The sequence below is a fragment of the Haliotis rubra genome, unplaced genomic scaffold (genome assembly GCF_003918875.1).
Source record: "Haliotis rubra isolate DU_JTF1 unplaced genomic scaffold, ASM391887v1 Scf1508, whole genome shotgun sequence".
NCBI classification, from domain to species: Eukaryota; Metazoa; Mollusca; class Gastropoda; order Lepetellida; family Haliotidae; genus Haliotis; species Haliotis rubra.
In genome coordinates this window covers 1-24,320 of record NW_025765457.1, presented here as the reverse complement: position 1 = coordinate 24,320, position 24,320 = coordinate 1, and the positions used below count along the sequence as shown (strand labels likewise).

Sequence of the window (24,320 nt, the reverse complement as noted above, 5' to 3'; positions counted from 1 at the left end):
GGTCCAGCCGGGACACAGCAGCTATACTGACGAACATAAGAAAGTACACACCTGGTGTTTTGGGACTGTTCCCAATAAAACCATAAATATTTTGCTAGCAATGTTGTAATTGGGTACAATATCTGGTGTTTTGGAAACACTTGCACAATGTTTGTGACAAGGCAGAATCACTTTATAAATATCAATGCTGTTTTCAAGAAAATATTTTACCAAAGAATCAGGTGTGTACTTTCTTTTGAACGTCAGTTTAGTGACACACATCAATTCAACGTTCATTCGCGTGGTCACATTACCTGACGAACGGAGGATACAAAGCTCTAAACAACAGGAAAATATTTGCCACTTGCTGAAAATTACCGTGAGTATATATTTACATTTTACGTGCGCCTCATGTTACAATTTGAGTGAGTGAGTGGGTTTAATTTTACGCTGCGCTCAGCAGTATTCCAGCTATATGGCGGCGGTCTGTAAATAATCATGTCTGGACCAGACAATCCAGTGATCAACAGCAGGAGCATCGATCTGCGCAAATGGGAACCGATGTGTCAACCTAGCCAGCGAGCCTGACCACCCGGTAGTCACCTCTTACGACAAGCATGGGTTGTTGAAGATCAATTCTAACCCGGACCTTCACGAATTACAAAATCAGTCAATGTTCAACGGCACCATCCATGCAGTGATTATACAAAATTGTTGATTATAGCTGGGCGTATTTGCGACATTGTAAGGGGTACAATGCTGAGCAAGCATTGTCACTGAGGTGACATAATCCCCGCCGCAAATTATCGAATTCAAACTTATAAAGTAATGAAAGTTTAAGATGAAGTTAAATGTCAACAAAAACATTATCTTGGTCTTTAGTTGTTCAAACAAACACATATTTTCAAGACTGAATTTGACCTTGACATGAATTTCATAGTGTATGAAATATGCAAAACTAGTACTAAAGAAATTGCTTATTGAAAAACATTCAAGGGAGGTCTTGAAAGTCTATGAAGAAAATCCAGTGAACCGTTCTTAAAATATCTTGCTGACAATTCTGCTTAACATTCTAAAATCTTCATAGTGTCGTCGTGACCCTACAAATTATGTGAAGGTCACCAAAATTGACTGGGCCCTGGGCCTTCCCTGAAGCTTGGTGTCAAATATAAAGAAAATCCACTGAATAGATTTTGCGATATCTTGCTAACTATCTTAACAAGAAATGAAACATGCTGAAATCTTCAAAGTGTCCCTGTGACCTTGAAAATTAAGTGAAGGTCACCAAAATCGACTGGGCCCTGCGCCTTTCCCGGATAAAGCTTGGTATTAAATATGAAGAAAATCCTGTGAACGGTTCTTGAGATGAGCTTAACATGCAGGTAAAACCAGCAGAAATAAAGGTCAATATCACCAAACCTGACATGGACCTTTCTTATAGTGTGATGAACCTAGGTAGAAAAATATGACAAGAATCTAGTGAACGGTTCTCAAGATATTCCAATTCGTACGTACGTACGGACGGACGGACGGAGCCTAAAACTATATCCCCTAATTATGTTAGTATGGCACAGAATTATACATAGTAGGTAAAGGAATAAGTGTAGCAGCACGTTGACATGAGCACGAGTGGGTAATATAATCACTATATGGATACTGTAACAACACGAGTGGGTAATACAAGCACTATATGGATACTGTAACAACACGAGTGGGTAATACAAGCACTATATGGATACTGTAACAACACGAGTGGGTAATACAAGCACTATATGGATACTGTAACAACACGAGTGGGTAATACAAGCACTATATATATTATAGGGATGCTGTAAAACACGAGTGGGTAATACAAGCCCTATATGGATACTGTAAACAACACGAGTGGGTAACACAAGCACTATATGGATACTGTAACAACAACAAGAACAGTTCGACCCTGGTAAGGAAGTCAACAACAGTAGGTGAAGTATACATAGCTTGGTGGTTGGATCAGATACCCAAGTGTTCCAGCACTGACTCCACGATTCAAGAACGTTGTTCATTCCAGACAAACAGCAGCAGAAAACACTCCGCTGCTGATATTTATTATAGGGCCGCTGATAATGTTGCCATTTACTGTATAAAATATAGACATATAAAATTGATATATATATAATATAGATATATATATAATATAGATATATAATATAGATAGATAATATAGATAGATAAGATAGATAGAGATATATAGATAGATAGATAGATGATAGATAGGTAGATGGGTACGTAGATAGATAGATAGAGTGTTATATATAGAGAGAGATAGATAGATAGATAGATAAATAGATTTTAGTTGTGTAGGAACTGATTTCTAAATTAACCTTTTAATTCGGAAATCAATCAATCACAAGATGTCACTTACATGTAGTGACACATATACATGATATCAATTACATGTAGTGTCACATACACGTGATGACACTTACATGTAGTATCAAATACACGTGATGTTACTTACATTTAGTGTCACATACACGTGATGTCACTTACATGTAGTGTCACATACACGTGATGTCACTTACATATAGCATCACATACACGTGATGTTACTTTCATGTAGTGTCACATATACATGATATCACTTACATGTAGTGTCGCATACACGTGGTGTCACTTACTTTGTACCGTCACATACACGTGATGTCACGTACATGCAGTATCACCTTCACGTGTTTGTCACTTACATGTAGCATCACATACGTGATGTCACTTACATGTAGTGTCACATACACGTGATGTCACTTACATGCAATATCACATACACGTGATGTCACTTACATGTAGTATCACATACACGTGATATCATTTACATGCAGTATCAATACATGTAATGTCACTTACATGCAGTATCACATACACGTGATGTTACATTTAGTGTCACATACACGTGATGTTACTAAATGTAGTGTCACATACGTGATGTTACTTACATGTAGTATCACATACACGTGATGTCACTTACATGTAGTATCACATATACGTGAGGTCACTTACATGTAGTGTCAGATATACATGATATGTATTACATGTAGTGTCACATACACGTGATGTCACTTACTTGAAGCGTCACATACACGTGATGTCACCTACATGCAATATCACATACACGTGATGTCACTTACATGTAGTATCACATACACGTGATGTCACTTACATGCAGTATCCCATACACGTGATGTTACTTACATGTAGTATCACATACACGTGATGTCACTTACGCAGTATCACATACACGTGATGTCACTTACATGTATTATCACATACACGTAATGTCACTTACATGCAGTATCACATACACGTGATGTCACTTACATGTAGTATGACATACACGTGATGTCACTTACATGCAGTATCACATACACGTGATGTCACTTACATGTAGTATCACATACACGTGATGTCACTTACATGCAGTATCACCCAGGCAGATGTTGGTCCCTTTGTACAGCAAGACGGATCCTTAGGCAGCTTAGATTATTTTCCTTGAACTAGTGGAAGACAGGTTTTGAAAATACAATTTCACAAAGTTTGGTTTGCATAAGAAGATGTACATATATTCAAAGGTGTGATAACACATTGCTATTTATGTACTACTCGATTAGAACCTCCTTTATCCGTACTGTGAAATCGTCTGCATTACTCAGGTCGTGTTTAACGATTTGTCTTCTGAGGCTAGCGATTAGTTGTACATACTTTAGGACTGTTTGAACCTTAGTGTAATATGTAAAAAACATCACATAATGCAAGCGGCAGTACATCGTTACTTAACAATGGGGTCCTGCCCCGTATTTACATACACACTAGTTTGTTAAGACTGTCGGTTTTGTTGTTTACAGTTCCAACGTTTTCTGCGCCCAAGTGTGCCCGGGGTGGAGGGAGACGGCCATCTTCTCGAACGGCACCATAATATCCTGCTCGGGAAACCAGGACTGTCAATCAACTTCGTCTGTTCGTCAGGTGCATGTTGCCAGGACCTCTCTGTGCTGTAAGTTTACCACTCGTTGATGATGATGATGATGATGATGATGATGATGATGATGATGATGATGATGATGATGATGATGATGATGATGATAAGACCATACATACAGCATATTACAGTCTAGGCGTCACGACTGTCCGTGGGTATCGCTCGATACTATGTTTTTAAAACAAGGCTGTAGTAGTGAGGCATCATCGAATATACCCGAAGTTAAGCGATATTTTAGTACTGAAGCTGAATTTGCCGGACCAAGAGTTGATGGAGTCAGACTTCCCAAAGTTACCTTTACTGCATGCCACAATCACGACTATATATGGCACTTTGGTACGCTGGATATCATGTCCGTTATTGTGACTGTCAAACCATTAGCGCCTCAAAGCCAGCATGGTTTTCCAGGAATTTCCAAGTAACTGAGAATATAAATGCAGAGAACATTGAACTGAGCCACCTGGCTTTTTTATACATTATTGTGTATATCATAATACTTCCGTGTTTCTTGTAGTCACAAATCACCTGCCCTTGATTTCATCAATATCATACTAACCAATGAAACGTCGGCACACATGTAGGGTAAGGGAGGTAACTCGTATGACGTGGTAACTCAAGTTGGAAAACAGAAACCAACGGAGGGAATATGAATATTGCGAGAAAGAAAAGAATGGACCCAGGTAGGTTTGTTGGTTTACAGAAATGCAAACCCTGGTTATGCAGAGAAATATAGAGGGTAAACTCACTATACTCTGCCTCTAAACCCGGCGTCAAACCTTTCCACTGTTTCGTTAAATGTAGCCAAACTGGGCAACTGCCCCGCCCGTGTGACCTGGTGTGGGGTGAACAACGAGGTGTACGTCAGACAGCACCTGCCCGGGGACGCCAAGTACTGCTCCTACCCTGAATGTCAAGGTCAACGATGTGTTAGACCTGTCTTTACCGGAAGATAGATAATCGCCATCTTTATATTTGTACAAGTCGGCGTAGCATCAGCCACTGTATGACAGACTGACCAATAAAAGAATCCCAGAAGCTTGTTTGGCTAAATTCTCATGAGTCAGATTAAGAGGAGAGTTTCATCCTCCCGTCACCGAAAACGTATACCTATACATATACACATGGTTGGCTTCAGGACGACTAATATGAGGTGGCTACAATGAACGGTCCTGCTGATAAAGTGTATCGTGCACGATTGCCTTGATTGATTAAAATCTCAATTTTGCAGCTATTGGGGGCGAGCTGTTGTCCTAAAGACACATGAAAGATTGCATAGTACCGACCCAAATACTATTAAAAGGCACATTATTCGAATATGACATTCGGGGATTGAGTGAGTTAAAATTTACATCGCATCGGCAATATTACAGCCATATAGCGATGAAAACAAGGTAATCAATTTAAATAGCTGTTGACAAAGGACAGTAAAACCAACTAGACGATCACAGATATATACTATGACATTCGGAACTTGTATCTTTCCTTAAAAGGATCGTGAAATTGTAAACTCAATGATTTTGTTCAAACTTCTTCTACTTTCTATATATCCTAATTCAATGTGACTGAAAGTGTTATAAGTAAAACCAAACTCACTCTTTCACGGGTTCTGGCAGTCTTAATTCTGTCCTAAAAGTCAAATCAACAGAAATGAAAAAAGCAAACACATTTGGTAGGGGTCGTTTTAAAATATTTACTCAAGACCGAAATAACCATAGGTAAGCATAATGTTATACATACAATAGCTGAATATTCTATGAACATACTGTTAAATTACCATGCACGTATTATATGCACGGAGACAGATAGATACGCTTTTGTTCTGACTAAGATGTAGAGGAAGATTTTTCATAAACATTATTATTTAACATATCCGCCGCCTAATCGGTAGTCAGGATGGTCGGACGTCTGTGTTTCCTGAACGAAGGCCAGAAAGATGGAGGCTCGGAGTCGTGACATACAGCTTCGTCTGTAATATATTCTGTCTGAACGTACATTAACGTACAAGAGGCGACTTCATTCAGCACATGTGCGTCATAGCGTTGACTCGAAATTCGTATCATGTATACCGAACTATACTCATGCCAATAATGGTTGTCAGCCCCTACAATTTCTTTTATTGGAGGGGTGTGCGGTGGGGAATTGTGGGGGTGTGTGTAGGGTTGGTTTGGGGAGGGTGTGACAACCATTATTGGAATGAGTATATTTCGGTTTACGCTGTTTCTCACATTGCATGATGTGTTTCGGTATATGTCGGTAATGAGACAAGATGCCTTCCAGCAACACCTGGCGAATATGGAACTAACTTGTTGGTCCAGCCGGGACACAGCAGCTATACTGACGTACATATGAAGGTACACACCTGGTGTTTTGGGACTATTCCCAATAAAACCATAAATATTTTGCTAGCAATGTTGTAATTGGGTACAATATCTGTGGTGTTTTGGAAACACTTGCACAATGTTTGTGACAATGCAGAATCAAAACACTTTTTAAATATTAATGCTGTTTTCAAGAAAATATTTTACCAAAGAATCAGGTGTGTACTTTCTGTTGAACGTCAGTTTAGTTACACACATCAATTCAACGTTCATTCGCGTGGTCACACTACCTGACGAACGGAGATACAAAGCTCTAAACAACAGGAACATATAAATATAAATATATATATATATATATATAGATATATTTTAGTTGTGTAGGAACCGATTTCTGAGTTAACCTTTTAATTCGGAAATCAATCTTTATAGGACGTATGTCAAAGTTGGTGAAGTCACATACAGAATGAACAGCCAGCTCCCACACCAATTCCTCCTGCCTCTATACACACACAGACACTGCTTGAGCTAAATTAACTAAAGTAGACTCTAAACGTCGCACACGATTCCTTTGAATCTAACAATCATGTTCAATCCAATCAAAACGTTCTTCTTTCCACTTTTCACAACCTCCATACAAAATAACATTCCTGTCATTCACAGACGCCACTGAGACACATGGAAACAATACCACGTGGTTTCACAAAATACACTTGCATAGTTCCAATTAGAAGTACTCAGTTCTGTCCCAATATTTTGATCACCACGTCCGACTTGAAATAAAGGAGAGCCTCCATTCCCTGGTTTACGAGTAACGTATATGGATGATCTAATATGATTCAGTAAAGGTCAGACAGATAATTCACTTCAACTGATTTAAGGGAAACGAAAAGGTTTCGAACAACAGTTCTTCAAAAGTCATTTATCTATGATTGTGCTTATTAATTGAATAATCTCTCATCCACAATAACATGTACCAATTCATTACCATCACTTAAATTTAAATTATCTCGAAAAAGAAATTTGATAAAATTCCTAAATTTTTCCTAGTTGGTGAAAGGAAGATTAATATTCTACACACTAAGTTAAGACATTCATGTAGTTCTTTAAATGCTGATCTTTTACGTGTCAATTTATCTGAAAGTAAAGCTTGCCTTTGTGGTGCTCGGTTGGAAGATGCCAATCATTTCTTTTTAAAATGTTCTTACACAAACTATAAATGAAAATATTTTTAGTCAAGTCCATAAATTCATTGTACGTAGTAGTAGTTTTACTGACTGACTGACTGAGTTTAGTTTTAGCAATTTGTCAGCAATATCACTGCTGGGGACACCAGAAATGGGCTTCACATATTGTACCCATGTGGGGAATCAAGCCTGGATCTTCGGCGTGACGAGCCAACGCTTTAACCACTAGGCTACCCCACCGCCCCAGTAAGCGTTTCAATAATGTGTAATATGTCTTACCTCTGTTAATTGTCGACTGCATGTACATTTCCCATGTAACTGTCGGGAGAGGGCTTAAATAAGTTGGATAACTTAATCCCTTTCAATACTGAATAAAATATGTTCAAGACAATAATAACAAAAAAAACAACCTAAAAATACATAAGTATAAAAAGAGAGCAAGCTGTAATACTATACACAAAGAAAGTTAAGCACCCGTTACGTATCTCACGATTGAGTGAGTCCCGATCTTAACCCTTTGAAGCACATCTAGGACATGATAGGTTGTTGTGTGCAGCAAAGGGATCCTCCTGTATAGAAACTGGCCCAATTGGAAGCTGCTTTACACTAGGACCTTCAGAGGACCAGGGGCTGACGGGGGATATGAGGAGGAGAGTACTGGCTGTCATACAGTCACATGGAGGTTAGACTCGGTATTGAGCTTGAATCGTGTAATAAACGCAAAATGACATTTTGAATGTTCACATTCACCAATAAATTCAACATTTAACATTCCAGGGCCATACCTGTACAGAAATGGTTTGTATGAAAATCAGTGGGTATTTTTGTGTGTAAATGAGCAATTATCATTATAAAGTCAACATGGATTCCAATCATTTTGTAGTTTTTTACGAGTCAAAGGATCATACGGATGAGAAAAAAACACCATCATGATCACCACGAGATGTTTTAGGTGGGTGTTGAAAACCTATCATTACGAAAATACAGAAGGTGCTTAATTAAGTTCTTTGTATGTGTGTGTGTGTGTGTGTGTGTGTGTGTGTGTGTATATATATATAGATAGATAGATAGATAGACTAGCACAAGTCTATAAGGTATCAAATAATAGTTCAAACGTTAATTTCTAAAAGAACACATCGTTTCTCTAATAGACTGGTGTCCGTATAAGCATCAAAAAGAGAGCATGCTGTACAATAGTGCAATCATTAATAGTGTATACTGTAATCAAAATACGAAAGTAATTTTAAAAATCTACAATAGGAATTCAAACCAACAAAAAGATGACGTGATCCATACACTTTGTCGCCATTGCAAGATTCAGTTGTAAACAAATGATCTTTCAAGGATATATATTATACTCTTTTGCAGATGAAATGAATACATCCTTCATTTGTGCAACTAGAAAAGAAAATTAAACGAGGACAATACCTTTGTAAAATATCAAAATTACAATTGTCGATGTCTTTTTTCAAAGTTGATAAATAATATTATATATAGTGTGTCAACTGCACTGATTCCCAGCAGAATCTGTCCCCACTGTCCAAATAATGAAGAAGTAATATACATAAGTATATGTATCTGTACAATGTTAAGTGAACAACTTAATCAACATGTGTATTACACAAGGGCCATAGAATTGTCAAAATAAAAGTTTGATCAACATTTTCCTCTCAAAACGTTGTTTGCAAATATGTTTTCTTTCAACCTAAACTTTTACTGAGAACCCTGCCCTTAACTGGTTGTGATGAATGGAGGTCAGAATTATATCCCTCAACCTTCGTGTTTTGAACTACTAACAGGGGACTTTGAATCAGTCAGTGACTAAAAGTCTCTAGGCTACATCACCATATGGTTCTAATACATTAGTATCTGACATCTTTGAACCTTTTTCACATAATTTTGTTTCAAATTCGAACTATATATTTGTTGATAAAGAGAAACCTCTGAGCATTCTGTGGGTTGATGACACACATAAGACATCACAATCCATAATATTTCATGTCAATAATGGAAGTAGTCCTGTCCATTAAAGTGTCGCAATTCATAAATATTTATTGCTAAACATTTATTCACATGTGTCCAGCAAAATGTATTCATTATGCGAATGCCTATTAGCACTACATTATATAGTCAAAGATAATACAATATCAGACAGTTTGCAAGCCAGTTTAGTTAGCAATATCGTTAAGAGTTTAGTTCGCCTCGCCTGCAACAACAGAGATCCAATCTACATGATCGACACCACCACTTGTGTTCAGAAGCCAGGGAACTGCCTCTCCTTTGTGCATTTCCATTTCGTTCAGGTACTCGAGGGCAGTGTCGTCGTTGTCGTTAGCGGATTCCTTTGTCTTCTTTGAACTTGAATCTCTTGCAGATGTCGAAATGCAAAATATAGCAAGGAAGAATGCAGTCCTCCCTCGTATATCACAATTTCCTTTGTCATACGGGTCTACATGACAGTCGTATCCAGGCTCTTTGGGGCTCCAAGTTTTAACTTCGAACACTTGAAGGTCTGAAATATCAAGTTGTTGTTTTTATATACTTGTTCTTATTTACAACCTACAATTTCATAACACGTTTTAAGAATGGTTGTGGGCAATTTCTAGGACCACATAAGTGTGTATGTAAATGCGACATAGTAATTAATCTTTGCTTGACTGGAGTGGATGAATATATAATTAAGTCTAAAGAAGACTTCGGACTGGTCAATTTCTTGTAGTGACTTTCTTTATGAGTTGGAATTTCATATTCAGGGAGTTCACATCCGGTGTTTTACAAGTGACACAGTATTGGCATAAGAAATGCAGGAATGTCCCTCAGACAAATTAAACATAATGTTGGGCGCAATCCTTCCATCATTTTAAGACACGTTTACCAATGGTGTTGAAGATCTTCCAAGACCTGGCAGACCCCGCAAGACAACAACTGTTGAAACATTGTACAGCATTGTTGAAACTTGTTACTCGCTGTTCATGGGGCTCAAGCACATCGTTAAGGTAACGATGGTTACCAATGAGTGTCATTTCCTACAGGACCGTCAGTAATCGGAAAGTCAGTACAGAGGTCCAGAAGGCCCATCAAGCGCATGCAACTGTCTCCTGTTCACAAAGCAGCACCGCTTGCCTGGAGTATTCAACGTGTTCGCTGGAATATTGCACCATAACACCACCATAAAAACTGTACAACCTTCCATGTAAACCATCCCGCCATTATCTGTACATTTGTACTTCTGATGCCGACTATGGTTCCTGGTCGTACACACGGTTGGGGACAATGGAACACAGCTATGGTTCCCTGCAACATCCAGGAGACGGTTTCCTGTGGGTATCATGGTATGGGGATACATTTCCTTGGGTGTCAAGATGGACCTCATCACCATTCGTGGTAACCTTAATAGGCTTCGGTATCAAAAGGAGATCCTTGAGAGGGATGTTGTCCCACGTTTTCATAGCCATCCTCTAGCCACAATGCCAGGCCTCACAGAGCACGTGCTGCCACCCAGTTCTTGCCAAGGAATACTGTTGAGACCATTCCATGACCAGTCATCAGTCCAGATCTAAATCCCACTGAGCGTCTGTGGGACATTTTGGGACATTTATGCTGTCGTGTTCGACGGAGAGACCAGATTCTCCAGACTCTCAATGAATCGACAGCTGCCTTGCATGACCCTTGCATGACGAATGGAACAGGATTCCTCAGAATCAGTATTTGGACCTACAAGACATTATTCTTCAATTCCATGAAGAAGTTGTGTGTACTGTACTGACAGTTAGGTCTTCGTAAGAAAAGTGAACTTTGTTATGTTGTTCCATGAATGACTTCATTTGCCAAATCTGTACCATATTTAAATAAACCAGATTATGTCATGGCAACCTTGGCTATGTTCCTCCTCAACCCTTTCTTTTCACTACAAAGTTCATATGGTATGAAAATCATTGACACATTTTATGCACCAGTTCATTAGATTTGTTCAGTCTGAGAAAATATGGCCGTTGCTGTATAATTTCCATGTGAATATGGGGTGTCTAGGCTTAATGTATTAAACTGATAAGTCTCTGTTCTGAAGTCGTATTGTTTACATCTAGGTGGCATGCTGATTATACGTTTCTGATAAATAATCAATGTACGTTTTGACTCATGCATGCAATGGTAGACCTGCGCTGAGTCGCGCTGTGTGATACTTGTATGACACTTTACCTTCCCCTTCAGGACTTGGCACATGATTAACTTGCTGGTCTTCTTCATGTAATTCATCGCAAACCGAGGGTATTCACTGAAGTAGATACCGTTCCCGTACCAACCCACGTCAGTTGTCTCGTCGAAGTAGGGGTGGTCTGGTTCAAGAGGGTGTCCAGTAATAGTTTTCGATAAAATGTAGTATTGAACAACTGAATAACCAAGCACTATATAATCTAGTTCCTAATTTATGATATCGGCAGTTGTCGCAAATTAAAACAAACCCAGTGATAACAATCAATTTAATTGTAGGTATATGCTGTTCATATTTTCTGTTATTTAACTATTCTATAATTAGTCAAATGATAAGGCATATGTAGGTGTACAGAGTATTTTCACTATTTTTATTGAACAATGGATGTATAGTAAAAGTTAGAAAAGAATGTGAATTGCAGTCTGTGACAATCTATTTTTCTTCTCCAGTATATGAAAATATAAAAACTATTTGGACTATATAAAATTCTAAGACACGTGGACATTTATATACTGTGATATATCAACAGACATGAACACATTGATCAGGCAGCCAGTATCAGTTTAGGAGAAACAGACAATAGTACCTACCAGGCTGACGGAATCCTTCCTTACAAATACTCTTTATGTTGTCCTCAGACGTCCCATGAAAACACAGAACAGGAAGGCCGTATGAAGCGTCTTTAAGGGACATTCTCTCCTGGGCCGCCCTGCACATATGACATATTGTATATACACGATGTAAATCGATCATTCTCTTACTACAAATATTTACAAACTTCAGCTCTTGCTCACATGTTGTTATATCCAGGTTACAACATTCATGGTGGATGTATGAAGACATTTTGTAAATTTGACGCATCCCTGACTGAAGTGATGTCCGATTCAAATCTTAAATTTTATTTCTGTTTATTTTGTTGCACTAATACACAGTGCACGTGTACATAACTGTCTATGTGCCATGTGCTCTCGTGCTTTCTCAGTAGAGCAATTGAACATGCTATTGCGTGTGTTTGTGACACGCGTCGCCGATGGGACAGGAAACGCCCACCTTTTCGCGAAGGACTGGTATTACCAGGATTTGAAGGTGATCGAGGGATGCATGTTTAAAAAATGGTCGGAATTGTACCATCGACTCCTGTTTTGACAGAAATGTCATATGAATAGGAAAAAGGTTTTGTCCCACTGATTCATATAAGCACGTGTATGTACCAGTGCATTAATCCAATATAACTGTGGAATGATACTACTACTGATGGTATTTGTAGAAGTAAGTAGTAACCCATACTTGTTAAAAGATGCGACTAATGGAATGGGGTGGTCAGGCTCGCGGACTTGGTTGACACGTCTCATAGTATTACAATTGCGATCATAATCACTGGGTTGTCTAGTCCAGACTCGAGTATTTACAAACCTCCGACACATAATGGAATATTGCTAAGAACGACAAAAAGAACTAACAATGCTTATCATCGGCTCACCTGAACATTTTCACCTGCACGGGGTTCACGACGTATTCCACTTTGGTGAGTTGAAAAAATATGCCTGAAGGAAAATAATCGTAAATTATACAGTGGAATCTTTCAAATCCGACTCTGTGTAATCCGGTTTTCTCATAATCCGGCAAAATTGTTTTTAATTGATCATTAAAGCGTGAAGTTGAATTTATGGTGAAAAATCAGGCCATAAAGTGGCGTGAATAAGCGTGAAACATAACTATCACGCGCAGCGTGTCACATGATCATGACCTCGTCTTGGAATCTGCGAGTTTCATTCTTTTGCCATCCTTGCCCTTAGGTTTAGGCGTTGGCATTAACGAAACCCCAAAGTCATAAAAATATGATAGTGGGATATTTATATAGCGCACATATACATGCATCTACAAATGTAGTACATGCTCAATGCGCTTAAAGTGTTCCCTTTATCAACGGATGTCTTTTTGTATTGTTTTTACCAACTCAACTCCGTGGGGATCATTCAAGTCATGCCGCCTGTTAAGTGCAGCGAGTTATCACCGTCTGATCCTCAGAAAAGTACCCATTGCAGTATTTTGTCCAAAGATACTGCACGTTACTATACCCACAACTAGGTGTATGCACGTGTTCGTGTGTATACCATCTGACCACCTGACCATCTGATTCATGTTTTGAATCTATGTAAAACTATTGGTCCACTACAAATGTTACACCTATGCTACTGCACTGTTCAAATGTTTGTATATCCACCTTTCTGCTGACAACAAACATGTTTTACATATGAAGCATGGCATACTGATAATTTGATGCTATGATCAAAACATCACATGCCTGTATATCTGTATATATGAATCAAGGGATACAGAGAAAACTACTGCCTTTTGCAAACTTTGTTCATGCATCTGTCTCCTGAATATGCCAATCAAATGTTCCCACATGTCCACCTTTTACTGATAATCAGCATGTTTAGATATGAACTATGACATACTGATGATTTTATGCTATGTACAAAACATCACGTTTTATATATACATTTATAAACCAAATTCACTACCATCATTGATGCACGGTTTTGCATAAGCATAACAATGTTAACAATAAACTATATTACCTATTTTATCTATACTGCCAAACGATATTCACTAGTCAATAACCACACTACCTAACAAAAATATATAATCAACAAACAACAACGAGAACCTGTAGCCACAATATAACTGACTCGCTGAATAATATTAGCAACAAGAATGACCAAAAGGTAAACATACCTCATAAAATTAATAATGGATCATAAATAACTTACAAAACTTCATTTTAAAGATAAAGAAGAGATAGTTACTACTACTCAAGACTAAATATAATATCACAGGCTAAGCGGCCAAAAATCACAATATCAACGTTACATGTATTAACAAAGACCACGCTGAAACGAACAAGCCAACTGCATCGTGCACCAGGCGCATGCCACGACTCTAGCGTGTAACCCTCGCTAAACACTAACCCCAGGACAACTGAATTACACCATACGACCATGCCTCCACCTAAACACTAACCCTAGGACAACTGAATTACACCATACGGCCACGCCTCTACCTAAACACTAACCCTAGGACAACTGAATTACACCATACGGCCATGCCTCTACCTAAACACTAACCCTAGGACAACTGAATTACACCATACGGCCATGCCTCTACCTAAACACTAACCCTAGGACAACTGAATTACACCATACGACCACGCCTCTACCTAAACACTAACCCTAGGACAACTGAATTACACCATACGGCCACGCCTCCACCTAAACACTAACCTTAAGACAACTGAATTACACCATACGGCCACGCCTCTACCTAAACACTAACCCTAGGACAACTGAATTACACCATACGGCCATGCCTCTACCTAAACACTAACCCTAGGACAACTGAATTACACCATACGGCCATGCCTCCACCTAAACACTCAACCCTAGGACAACTGAATTACACCATATGGCCATGCCTCTACCTAAACACTAACCCTAGGACAACTGAATTACACCATACGGCCACGCCTCTACCTAAACACTAACCTTAAGACAACTGAATCACACCATGCGGCCACGCCTCTACCTAAACACTAACCTTAAGACAACTGAATTACACCATACGGCCACGCCTCTACCTAAACACTAACCTTAAGACAACTGAATTACACCATACGGCCATGCCTCTACCTAAACACTAACCCTAGGACAACTGAATTACACCATACGGCCATGCCTCTACCTAAACACTAACCCTAGGACAACTGAATTACACCATACGGCCATGCCTCTACCTAAACACTAACCCTAGGACAACTGAATTACACCATACGGCCACGCCTCTAACTAAACACTAACCCTAGGACAACTGAATTACACCATACGGCCATGCCTCTACCTAAACACTAACCCTAGGACAACTGAATTACACCATACGGCCACGCCTCTACCTAAACATCAACCCTAGGACAACTGAATTACACCATACGGCCACGCCTCCACCTAAACACTAACCTTAAGACAACTGAATTACACCATACGGCCACGCCTCTACCTAAACACTAACCTTAAGACAACTGAATTACACCATACGGCCACGCCTCTACCTAAACACTAACCCTAAGACAACTGAATTACACCATACGGCCACGCCTCTACCTAAACACTAACCTTAAGACAACTGAATTACACCATACGGCCATGCCTCTACCTAAACCACGGCAGGATAACACATGTACCGGATTCTCAACAATCAAATGAAGGTAACACTCTGCCTTATAATGCTACTTTTTGTTAGCTCTCCCTCTCTACTTTCACCTTATATATTGGAACTTTGTACAAGATATAAAAATGAATTATTTCAACTATAAAAACGTTAATAATGCAAAAGCTAGAGAAACCTGGTTAGAATTTATGGAAGAAAATGATCTAATAGACCCATGGAGAGAACAAAACCTAGATAGCAAGAGATACACATGGAGACAGAAAACCCCCGTCAAACAGGCAAGACTAGACTACTTTATCGTTTCCAAAAACCTCGAAAGTTTAATTCACGATACCGATATTGGCGCAGCATATAGGTCTGACATTGGCGCAGCATATAGGTCTGACCATTCAATAATTTGGATTAATCTAATGATCAGTGAGATAGAAAGAGGCAAAAGCTACTGGAAATTCAACAATTCTTTACTCTATGATAAAACATATGTGGGAAAAAACCAAAATACTGATAAATGAAATCAAAGATCAATACAAATCTTAAGTAGACGAAACAGGGAAATATGTCTTCAAAGTAAACGATCAGCTATTCTTTGAAACGCTATTGTTAATAATCAGAGGGACACAATAATAAATTATTCTTCCTATAAAAGAAAGAAAATTTGAATATGCGCCAAACGCTTGAAAACAACATAGATCAACTTGAAATAAAAATAGATTCATCACATGATACTGCTTCCAAAACAAAGCTACATGATGAATTAAAAAAAGCAAATAGAGAATTAGACACTATTAATAAAAAAGGGATACCACTACGATCTAAAGCTAAATGGAAAGAAGGAGAAAAACCGACAAAATATTTTCTGTCTCTAGAAAATCGAAACTTTTTAAACAAAGCAATATATATAAACTTGAAAACAATCAAAGGAAACCCTAACCAAAAAGAAGATCTTATCACTGAAACTAAATCGTTTTACCATAACCTATACCCGAAAAAACATGCGAAAAAGTGGAACCTAACAGGATTGCTTAAAACATAGACGTCCCAAATATTCAATAATATTCCTGAGTATCTTATAAGATCATTAAATTTAGCTTACGAGAAAGGAGAATTGTCTTTGACTCAAAAGCAAGGCATTATAACCTGTTTTCCAAAAACAAAGGTAATCCAAACATTTGCTTCAGAATTGGAGACCCATTTCATTGCTGAATGTAGCGTATAAAATTGGATCATCAACCATTGCAAACAGAATAAAGACAGTCCTACCCTCTATAATGAATGAGGGATCAAAAAGGGTTTATGTGAAAAGATATATTGGTGAGTGTAATTTCGCCTAATATATGACATCAGTGACTATACTGAATATATGAATATACCAGGAATTCTACTTCTTATTGTCTCTTTGAAAAGGCATTCTGATTCTGTTGACTGGCATTTCATTCAAGAAGTTCTCCTATTCTTTAACTTTGGACCATCGATTACTAGATGGATAAAACCTTCTTTAATAACATTCAATCATGTGTTGTTGTAAATGGTTTCCCTTTCAAATTATTTCAATATCTCAAGAGGATGCAGACAAGGAGATCCCATCTCCCCTATATTTTATACCTGTGCGCAGAAATTTTGGCAACAATGATTAGAAATAATGAATTAAATAAAAGGAATTCAAATTGGAGATACAGAATACCTAATTTCCCACGCTGATGATACTTTGGCTGATACTAAAATGGCACTGAAAAAATGTTCACAGGCGACATTAGAAATTTTGAAAAATATATCTCATTTTTCAGGCTTAAAATAAATGTAAACAAAACACAGGTATTATGGATAGGCTCAGAAAAAAAAAACTCTAAAAGAAAATTTTGCAGAAACTGGAATTTTGACTGGAAGAGTGACTTCGTTTACACCTGTATAAATTGTATTTACTCACAACATCGCAACATGGTTGAACGCAGCTTTATAAAGATAAACTTAAGACTCTCAAAATATCAATGAATCAATGGCTAGCAAGAGATCTTAACTCCCTTTAGGTAGAAATACCCTATATTGAAAAGTTTACTTTTATCCGCAACTTAATCATTTATTTGTAACTCTACCCAACCCAAAACGATCAAATGATTAAGGAAATTGAGCAACTCTGCTATTAAATTTATATGGAAAAACAAACCAGACAAAGTCAGTCGAGAAACTATCACAGAGAATTATGAATACGGAGGAAATACGAACCCAGAGATAAACAATCTTATTCAATCACAAAAATATCATGGATTAAAAAGACTCCACCTACTCAGATTCAAAAGAAAGGAAATTGCTACAAACGAAGACACATTGGGACATCGACAGCTTTATACAAACATGCACAAAACACACATACTCTGAATTAGTAATAACTCAAGAAACAAATAATTTTTGGAAAGACACTTTCAAATCATGGGGTAAATTCATAACCAGAAAAGCAGAAAAAGCAAAAAATGCGTGTGATATTTATCCCAACCCTTATGGTTAAAATGACAATATTAAAATAGATGGAAAAACCAATCAATTATAAACATTATTCAAGCAAAGGGATCACTTATATAAACGACATGTTTGACGCCCAAGGTAACTTTTTTTAACAGTGGAACAATTAAAAAAAATCTTTGGGTGCAAACTAACTTTTTAGGAGCGTCAAGGAATAGTGGAATCAATTAAAATGCTACTACAAATCCATAAACATCCATATTGAAGAAAACATCCAAGCCCCGATCTTGCCCTATCTTTTTACGAAATATAGTAGGAAACCCAAAAGGATGTAGAGATATCTATGACATACTCATAAATGGTAAATATAGAAAACCTTTAACATATCGGAAACAAGTGACAAAAGAACTTAATGGGTCTATTGACGATAATATACAGTATATATGGGGAAACGATAGAAAAAACAACAACATTTAAATCATATAATAGTGTAAAACACTAGTGGTTTCAATACCGCATACTGTATGGGGTTTTCTGCAAACAAATGATTTGCTAACAAAAATGAAATATAAAGATTCCAACACATGAACATCTTTGCAGAGATCCGAGAAAGAATCAGTTCTACATCTATTTTGTGACTGTAAAGTCATAAAAACTATTTGAAGAAAATAGAAGAATACTATATCGAAAAAAAAAACAGGGTCAGCCATTATCTTTCAAGAAAAAGGCTTATTCTAGGATATTGCAAAAAGAGGAACCAATGCTCAGTTCCTCGCGATAATAACAGTAAGTGAAATATAATATATACAAAATGAAACAAAGAGATAAACACACCAAAATTTGAAACTACATTATGGAAGTGCTAAAGACAAATATATTATGCTGAAACGCCTTTAAAGTCGCTCTATTCAAATTCGCAAATATGATAGCCGGCCAAAAATTTTGGTCACTATGTCACAACCGCCTCCTTGTTAACTCCTAGCGCTATATATAATGTAATTGCCATTACATTTTCAAGTACCTATTCTTACTGGTCTGTAAACTCGACTTTGTATATATTTCTTTTTGGTACAAGTGTTTGCAATTTCAACCCGTCATGTAATGAAACCGTGGTATGACCTGGATGTATGAGAGAATCAAAAATAAAAAAATATTTAAAAATCTGACCACCTACTGTCGAATGAGTGTTGTTTTGGCGTATTAGTAATACCAGGGGATGTGACATCCCTGGAAAGAGCCTGCAAGTGCTAATAATGTTACTCCAAAATGTTAACACCCGGTAACAAGTGGGGAATCGATCCTGGCAATCTCCTGCGCGTAACTGCCTCCTCCATGATAAAAATAGTCCAGCATACTCATCACGCGAAGCCGAAACGGTAATTTACCTTCAACAGGGGAGGTGTAACCTCACATGTGACAGTTGGACTCCCAGCTAGCATGAGCAGTTTAGGCTTCTTCTGTGAAGGGGTCTTGTGTTGACATAGCTTTCGATAATCTCTTCATAAATTCCTTAACATGATTTAACAATGCATTTTTTCTCATTCATTTCCAATAATGGTATTATTTCTGTCTTTCTTAAGCAGTCGCCGCTAAAATACGCCACATTTGGTCTACTTTGGCTTGCGATTCCTATCATTGCCACCAAAACAACCAGATTCCGTCTTTCCTCTGATTGATAAATAATATGAGATTGTTTTGCAAGCCAGCATGGCTGAACTTTTGGGTATTTCACCCTATTATTCGATTGACAGCGTCCTTCCCCATGAGGTAAATTATAGAACTGAGGATTCCACCAGCCTAAAGTGGTAGTTTCTTGGCGTCATGTTGAAGGGGAGGTTCCTGTCCAGCCTCAAAATGTTTCAATTTCATTTCCACCTCCTCGCGCTTGCTTTTCCAGGACGTAAGATGCCGCACTGGACGAGATCCTAGATAGGACGAAACTCTGAATGAGGTACATCCAACCAGCCTGCTAACGTGCTGGTATCTTGAATACTCTGAAGTGTTAACTCTACGACAGAACACCCAGCCCACCTGGCTATGGGGCTATCTCTTTACTATGACTAAACCTAAGTCTCTTTGGTGCCAGATGAGTGATGCATATGTCCGTCTCTACTCATTAGATAAAATTGTAAAACACGGCCCAACTCCATTAAAACACAACTTTGTCTCTAAATACGAGCCATGATCGGTGCATTTTAATACGTCTGGCGTGACGCAACCAGCCCTCGTCATGTGAGAGCAAACACTGCCGCCCAGTCCTCACTTGCCACATGAAAACAACAGACTTAGGGGAGTCGTTACCTTCTGACTGACCACATGACCCGCCACAACATGGGTATCTCCAGTCACTGCAACCTCGGGATCCATCTGCAGGATATGAAATAATGTCAAAGGGTGTTATTAGTTTGTTGTTTAACGCCACACACTCCAGCAATATTCCAGCCATACGGGCTGTAAATAATCGAGTCTGACCAGACAATCCAGCGCATACCACATACCGATCTACGCAATTGGGATACGATGACATGTGTCAACTAAGTCAGCAAGCCTGACCAGCACCCCCATACCTGTTAGTCGTCTCTACGACAAGCATGCCGGGTTTCAGGTGAACAATGCTATCCGGATATTCGCCGGTTCAACGGCTTATTTACATAATTGTGAAATGAATATCGAGCCCCTGTCGTATACTTCCACACAAAGGGTTTTACAAAATGTCACTAAGATGGGAAAATGCTAGAAGCATGCAGATGATTAATACATGGAACAATGTTGTATTGAGGATAGTTTTATTCGACTCGTTATATTTATAACGTTTCTAGGTTAGCCGTAATATTGCTCTAACAGTTCAAACAGCTGCGTCTCAGTTTACCTCCTTTAACAATATACTTTGGCCATGTTCATCAGCCGTTCAGTCTCTTCCAACTTGTGATTCCAAAATCTTAAAAATATGACGAATAAAAGTGACAAAGAAGTTACATAACGCCATCGAGCTCGATGGTTCCAATCATAAACACATGTGTTGATGAATCACTTTCAGATGGTAAGTTCACGGAAGGGAGCAGTTCCTTTGCCTTATCACAGACGCGCTCTTTCAGCCCTGCGTCACACATGGCAAACATATAGTATGGCACTTCAAAAGTCCAGAACAGCGTTGAAACCATTCTGTTGGCCAAGCCAACATATGCCATACAGTCTTTGAATATATAACATCCATGTTGGAGAAGAAAGCAAACACAGAGAGAGTAGTAGCTTAACATTGGCTAATAGAACACACACAGGCAATAGCAGAACCGTGCATACCTGTAGTATATCTTAAGAAAATGTAAAACTGAGCTTAACTGAGCATGCATTTGCGTAACTTTCTATGAACACGAATAAGGCAAAGTTGCATTTGCAGCTTATCTATTTCTTTGTCATATTCAAATCATTTCGAATACATATATAGATAAATAGATTACAACGCTCTTATTTACGAATGTATTCGTTAAGTTATTATACACAGCGCCAACAACTCAATCTCTTCATATCCTTATAAAGGCGGACACAGAGTCTACTCCATCACCGCACCTTGACCTTCGTTACAGGTTACATTAAGGAAAGCGAGGACAGTAAGGAAATGTAAACCTTCAGATTATGTCATCCTTTGTAGTGCAATAACAATTGAGACAACTTCCAGTGCATGTTTTGCGGAGTACCAAAGTCCACGATTGCCTTCTTAATTATCGCCTTAGTTGACGTCTCTGGTGGGTAGCTGTAGCATAGCCCGTCCCGAGAACAGGGAAAGCGATGGACTTGAGGTTGTGTCTCGAGGCTTCTTGTAGGCAGGTAGTAACGACTGAGACAAAAGACCGTCGTTGGCATTTTGAATATGGCGCTTTGCAGCATGTATACATAATGAATAATAAATCGGCGCAATAAGATACAGATAATGCAGGGATTTCATTCTACGAAGCCACATTAAGTCAACAAACGTCAAGTTGATTCATTTTGGGAATCAGTTCTTCTCCCACAAAATATATTTTATTAGTTATTTCACTCCATACAGGAAATGAGGAGGGAGATCGTGGCCCAGTAGTCTTAACCGCCACATGCGATATTCCTGGCCCTTCACCCGTTGCAGGGTAGAAGTCATCAGATGCAAGCTTATATAACCTAAGAATTACTACTACTGCCATGTAACATACCGAGCGCTGATTAACATAACAGTGACATTCTTCCAAAAGAACAGAAAAACGGTTTTAGGCCAAAATGACTGTCGCTATGGACTAATTTGGAAATGTCATTCCATGATTGCCCTGCCTGATCTTTGAGCATCCTTTGGACACAAGTCTTGAATGTTGCTGATCAAATACCTTCTGGTTAGCCAACACTTATATAAATTTAACCCAGTATGCAAAAAATCAAGACGGAAGGGGCACACTGTAATTACGCTCAATGATTCTCACGCTTTATAGCAGTGACAACATATCTGCTTCTGAGCTCCAGAGAAGACAATAAGCTGCCCTTGATGTACTAGACCCGTGAAGATCCGGGTTAGAACTGGTTTTATCAATCCACATGCTGTCGGATGGTCAGAGTCACTGACCTACATACGGCATTGTATCCTAATTGAGTAAATTGATCGCTGACGATCATTTTACTGTTCAACCAGTGACTCTAATATTTACAGACAGCCGCAATATAGCTGGAATATTGCTGGAGTGCGGCTTTTAAATTAAAAATCTATGTAATAACAGATTGTGGTGTACTACTTTGAATTTGTTCTACCTGTGAATTTGTGCGTATTTGAATTGCACTCTGTTAATCATGTGGGCGTGGAAAGGGTTTCATCGATTTTGATCACGATTTTATATAGTAACTGACAAAGCCCATATCTCGTGACTAAATGAGTTGGACAACAGCGAGCCCTATGCATACATACCTCTAGTTTCGTCGCCCTTTTCCCCTAATTCTCCAGCACTGCGGGAAAGCATCTCTCGAATTTGGAGTCTCCCCAGCCTGAGCCCTGGACAACAGTACCTGGTTTGACACCCTGAGGGTGCTGCTGTGCACTGGTCTGCAGCAATTGACCTCCAGCACTCACAAGAGAAAATTTGGACATGGCACCAACGGACAGGTCAAGGTCAGTTTGGGTGGTGTTTACCACGACATCGTCCTAGATGCTTACATGGGAAAAAGGTGTAAAATGTTACATGAGCCACATGAGAATATGAACCTTTTCTTCAATCGTATTCTGAGCTTTATCAGGTTTTAGCGATCAATCGGCTATTTTGAACAAGTTCACCATGTTTTGATCTAGGAGTAGGAGAATTTTCTTGGTCAGTCTTTTCCTTGGTATGTAAGGGAGCTTTCAATTTTATGCTTCGCATCGTAATTTTTATATCTCAACTTACAAGAAGACCCGCATTGTGTTGAGTCTTATTTTACTCTCGTGACACTGGGTGAGGGATTGCCATCATTGTCTATGTTGTTGTAATCACTGCTTGCAAAATATACAGCCTTTGAATTTGTGCCGTCTCTGTAATACCTTTCTAGTGATAAACCTACTTACTTGTGGTAGAATACAGCTACCATCGCTACTGTTTCTTTGTTGTTTGTGGTCAATTTTGTTTGGTTCTCAGCCTTACGGACTGAGTTTCCTTTGCTTTACTGCATTAGTTTTCAACATGGCACGGAACACATTTGTATCCTTTAAATCAAAATAAAAAGATAAACGAATCGTGAATCACCTATGCAGAACCATCAATCAATATACGTGAATGTAATAATAAATAATGTGACAATAATTTGCACACATCTATGTTTGCATCTTTTGCAAAGCTGACACCGTTGTCAATGATCGATCGTCGGTAATGCAATGAAATATATCATCAGTATATCTACTCATTTATTCTAGCAAAATAATCTTAAAATGTACCGCGTTTAAAAATGCACTT

At 38.5% G+C, this 24,320-nt stretch overlaps 1 protein-coding gene and 1 long non-coding RNA gene across 2 annotated transcripts; both read right to left on the bottom strand.

The window, feature by feature from the left end:
- Positions 1–9,908: 9,908 nt before the first annotated feature.
- On the bottom strand, positions 9,909–13,242 carry LOC124270318. Its single transcript, XM_046705365.1, has 4 exons — positions 13,184–13,242; positions 12,294–12,412; positions 11,691–11,827; positions 9,909–10,005 (listed from the first exon to the last, which is right to left on the bottom strand). Exons 1-4 carry the CDS (start codon positions 13,189–13,191, stop codon positions 9,943–9,945), a joined length of 327 nt encoding a protein of 108 aa, XP_046561321.1. The 5' UTR covers positions 13,192–13,242; the 3' UTR covers positions 9,909–9,942.
- Positions 13,243–20,273: 7,031 nt separating this feature from the next.
- Positions 20,274–21,272, bottom strand: LOC124270319. The gene is made up of 3 exons (XR_006896723.1): positions 21,254–21,272; positions 20,686–20,751; positions 20,274–20,309 (listed from the first exon to the last, which is right to left on the bottom strand). It is a non-coding gene; the product is annotated as an uncharacterized LOC124270319 (long non-coding RNA).
- Between the last annotated feature and the right edge of the window lie 3,048 nt (positions 21,273–24,320).

Bases quoted from the DNA above. Each gene is read 5' to 3' on its own strand.
- LOC124270318 (XM_046705365.1), bottom strand. The intron at 11,828-12,293 runs GTAGGTACTATT...CTCTTGAACCAG, and splicing joins GGAAGGATTCCGTCAGCCTG to ACCACCCCTACTTCGACGAG. The intron at 10,006-11,690 runs GTAAAGTGTCAT...TTGATATTTCAG, and splicing joins GCCAAGTCCTGAAGGGGAAG to ACCTTCAAGTGTTCGAAGTT.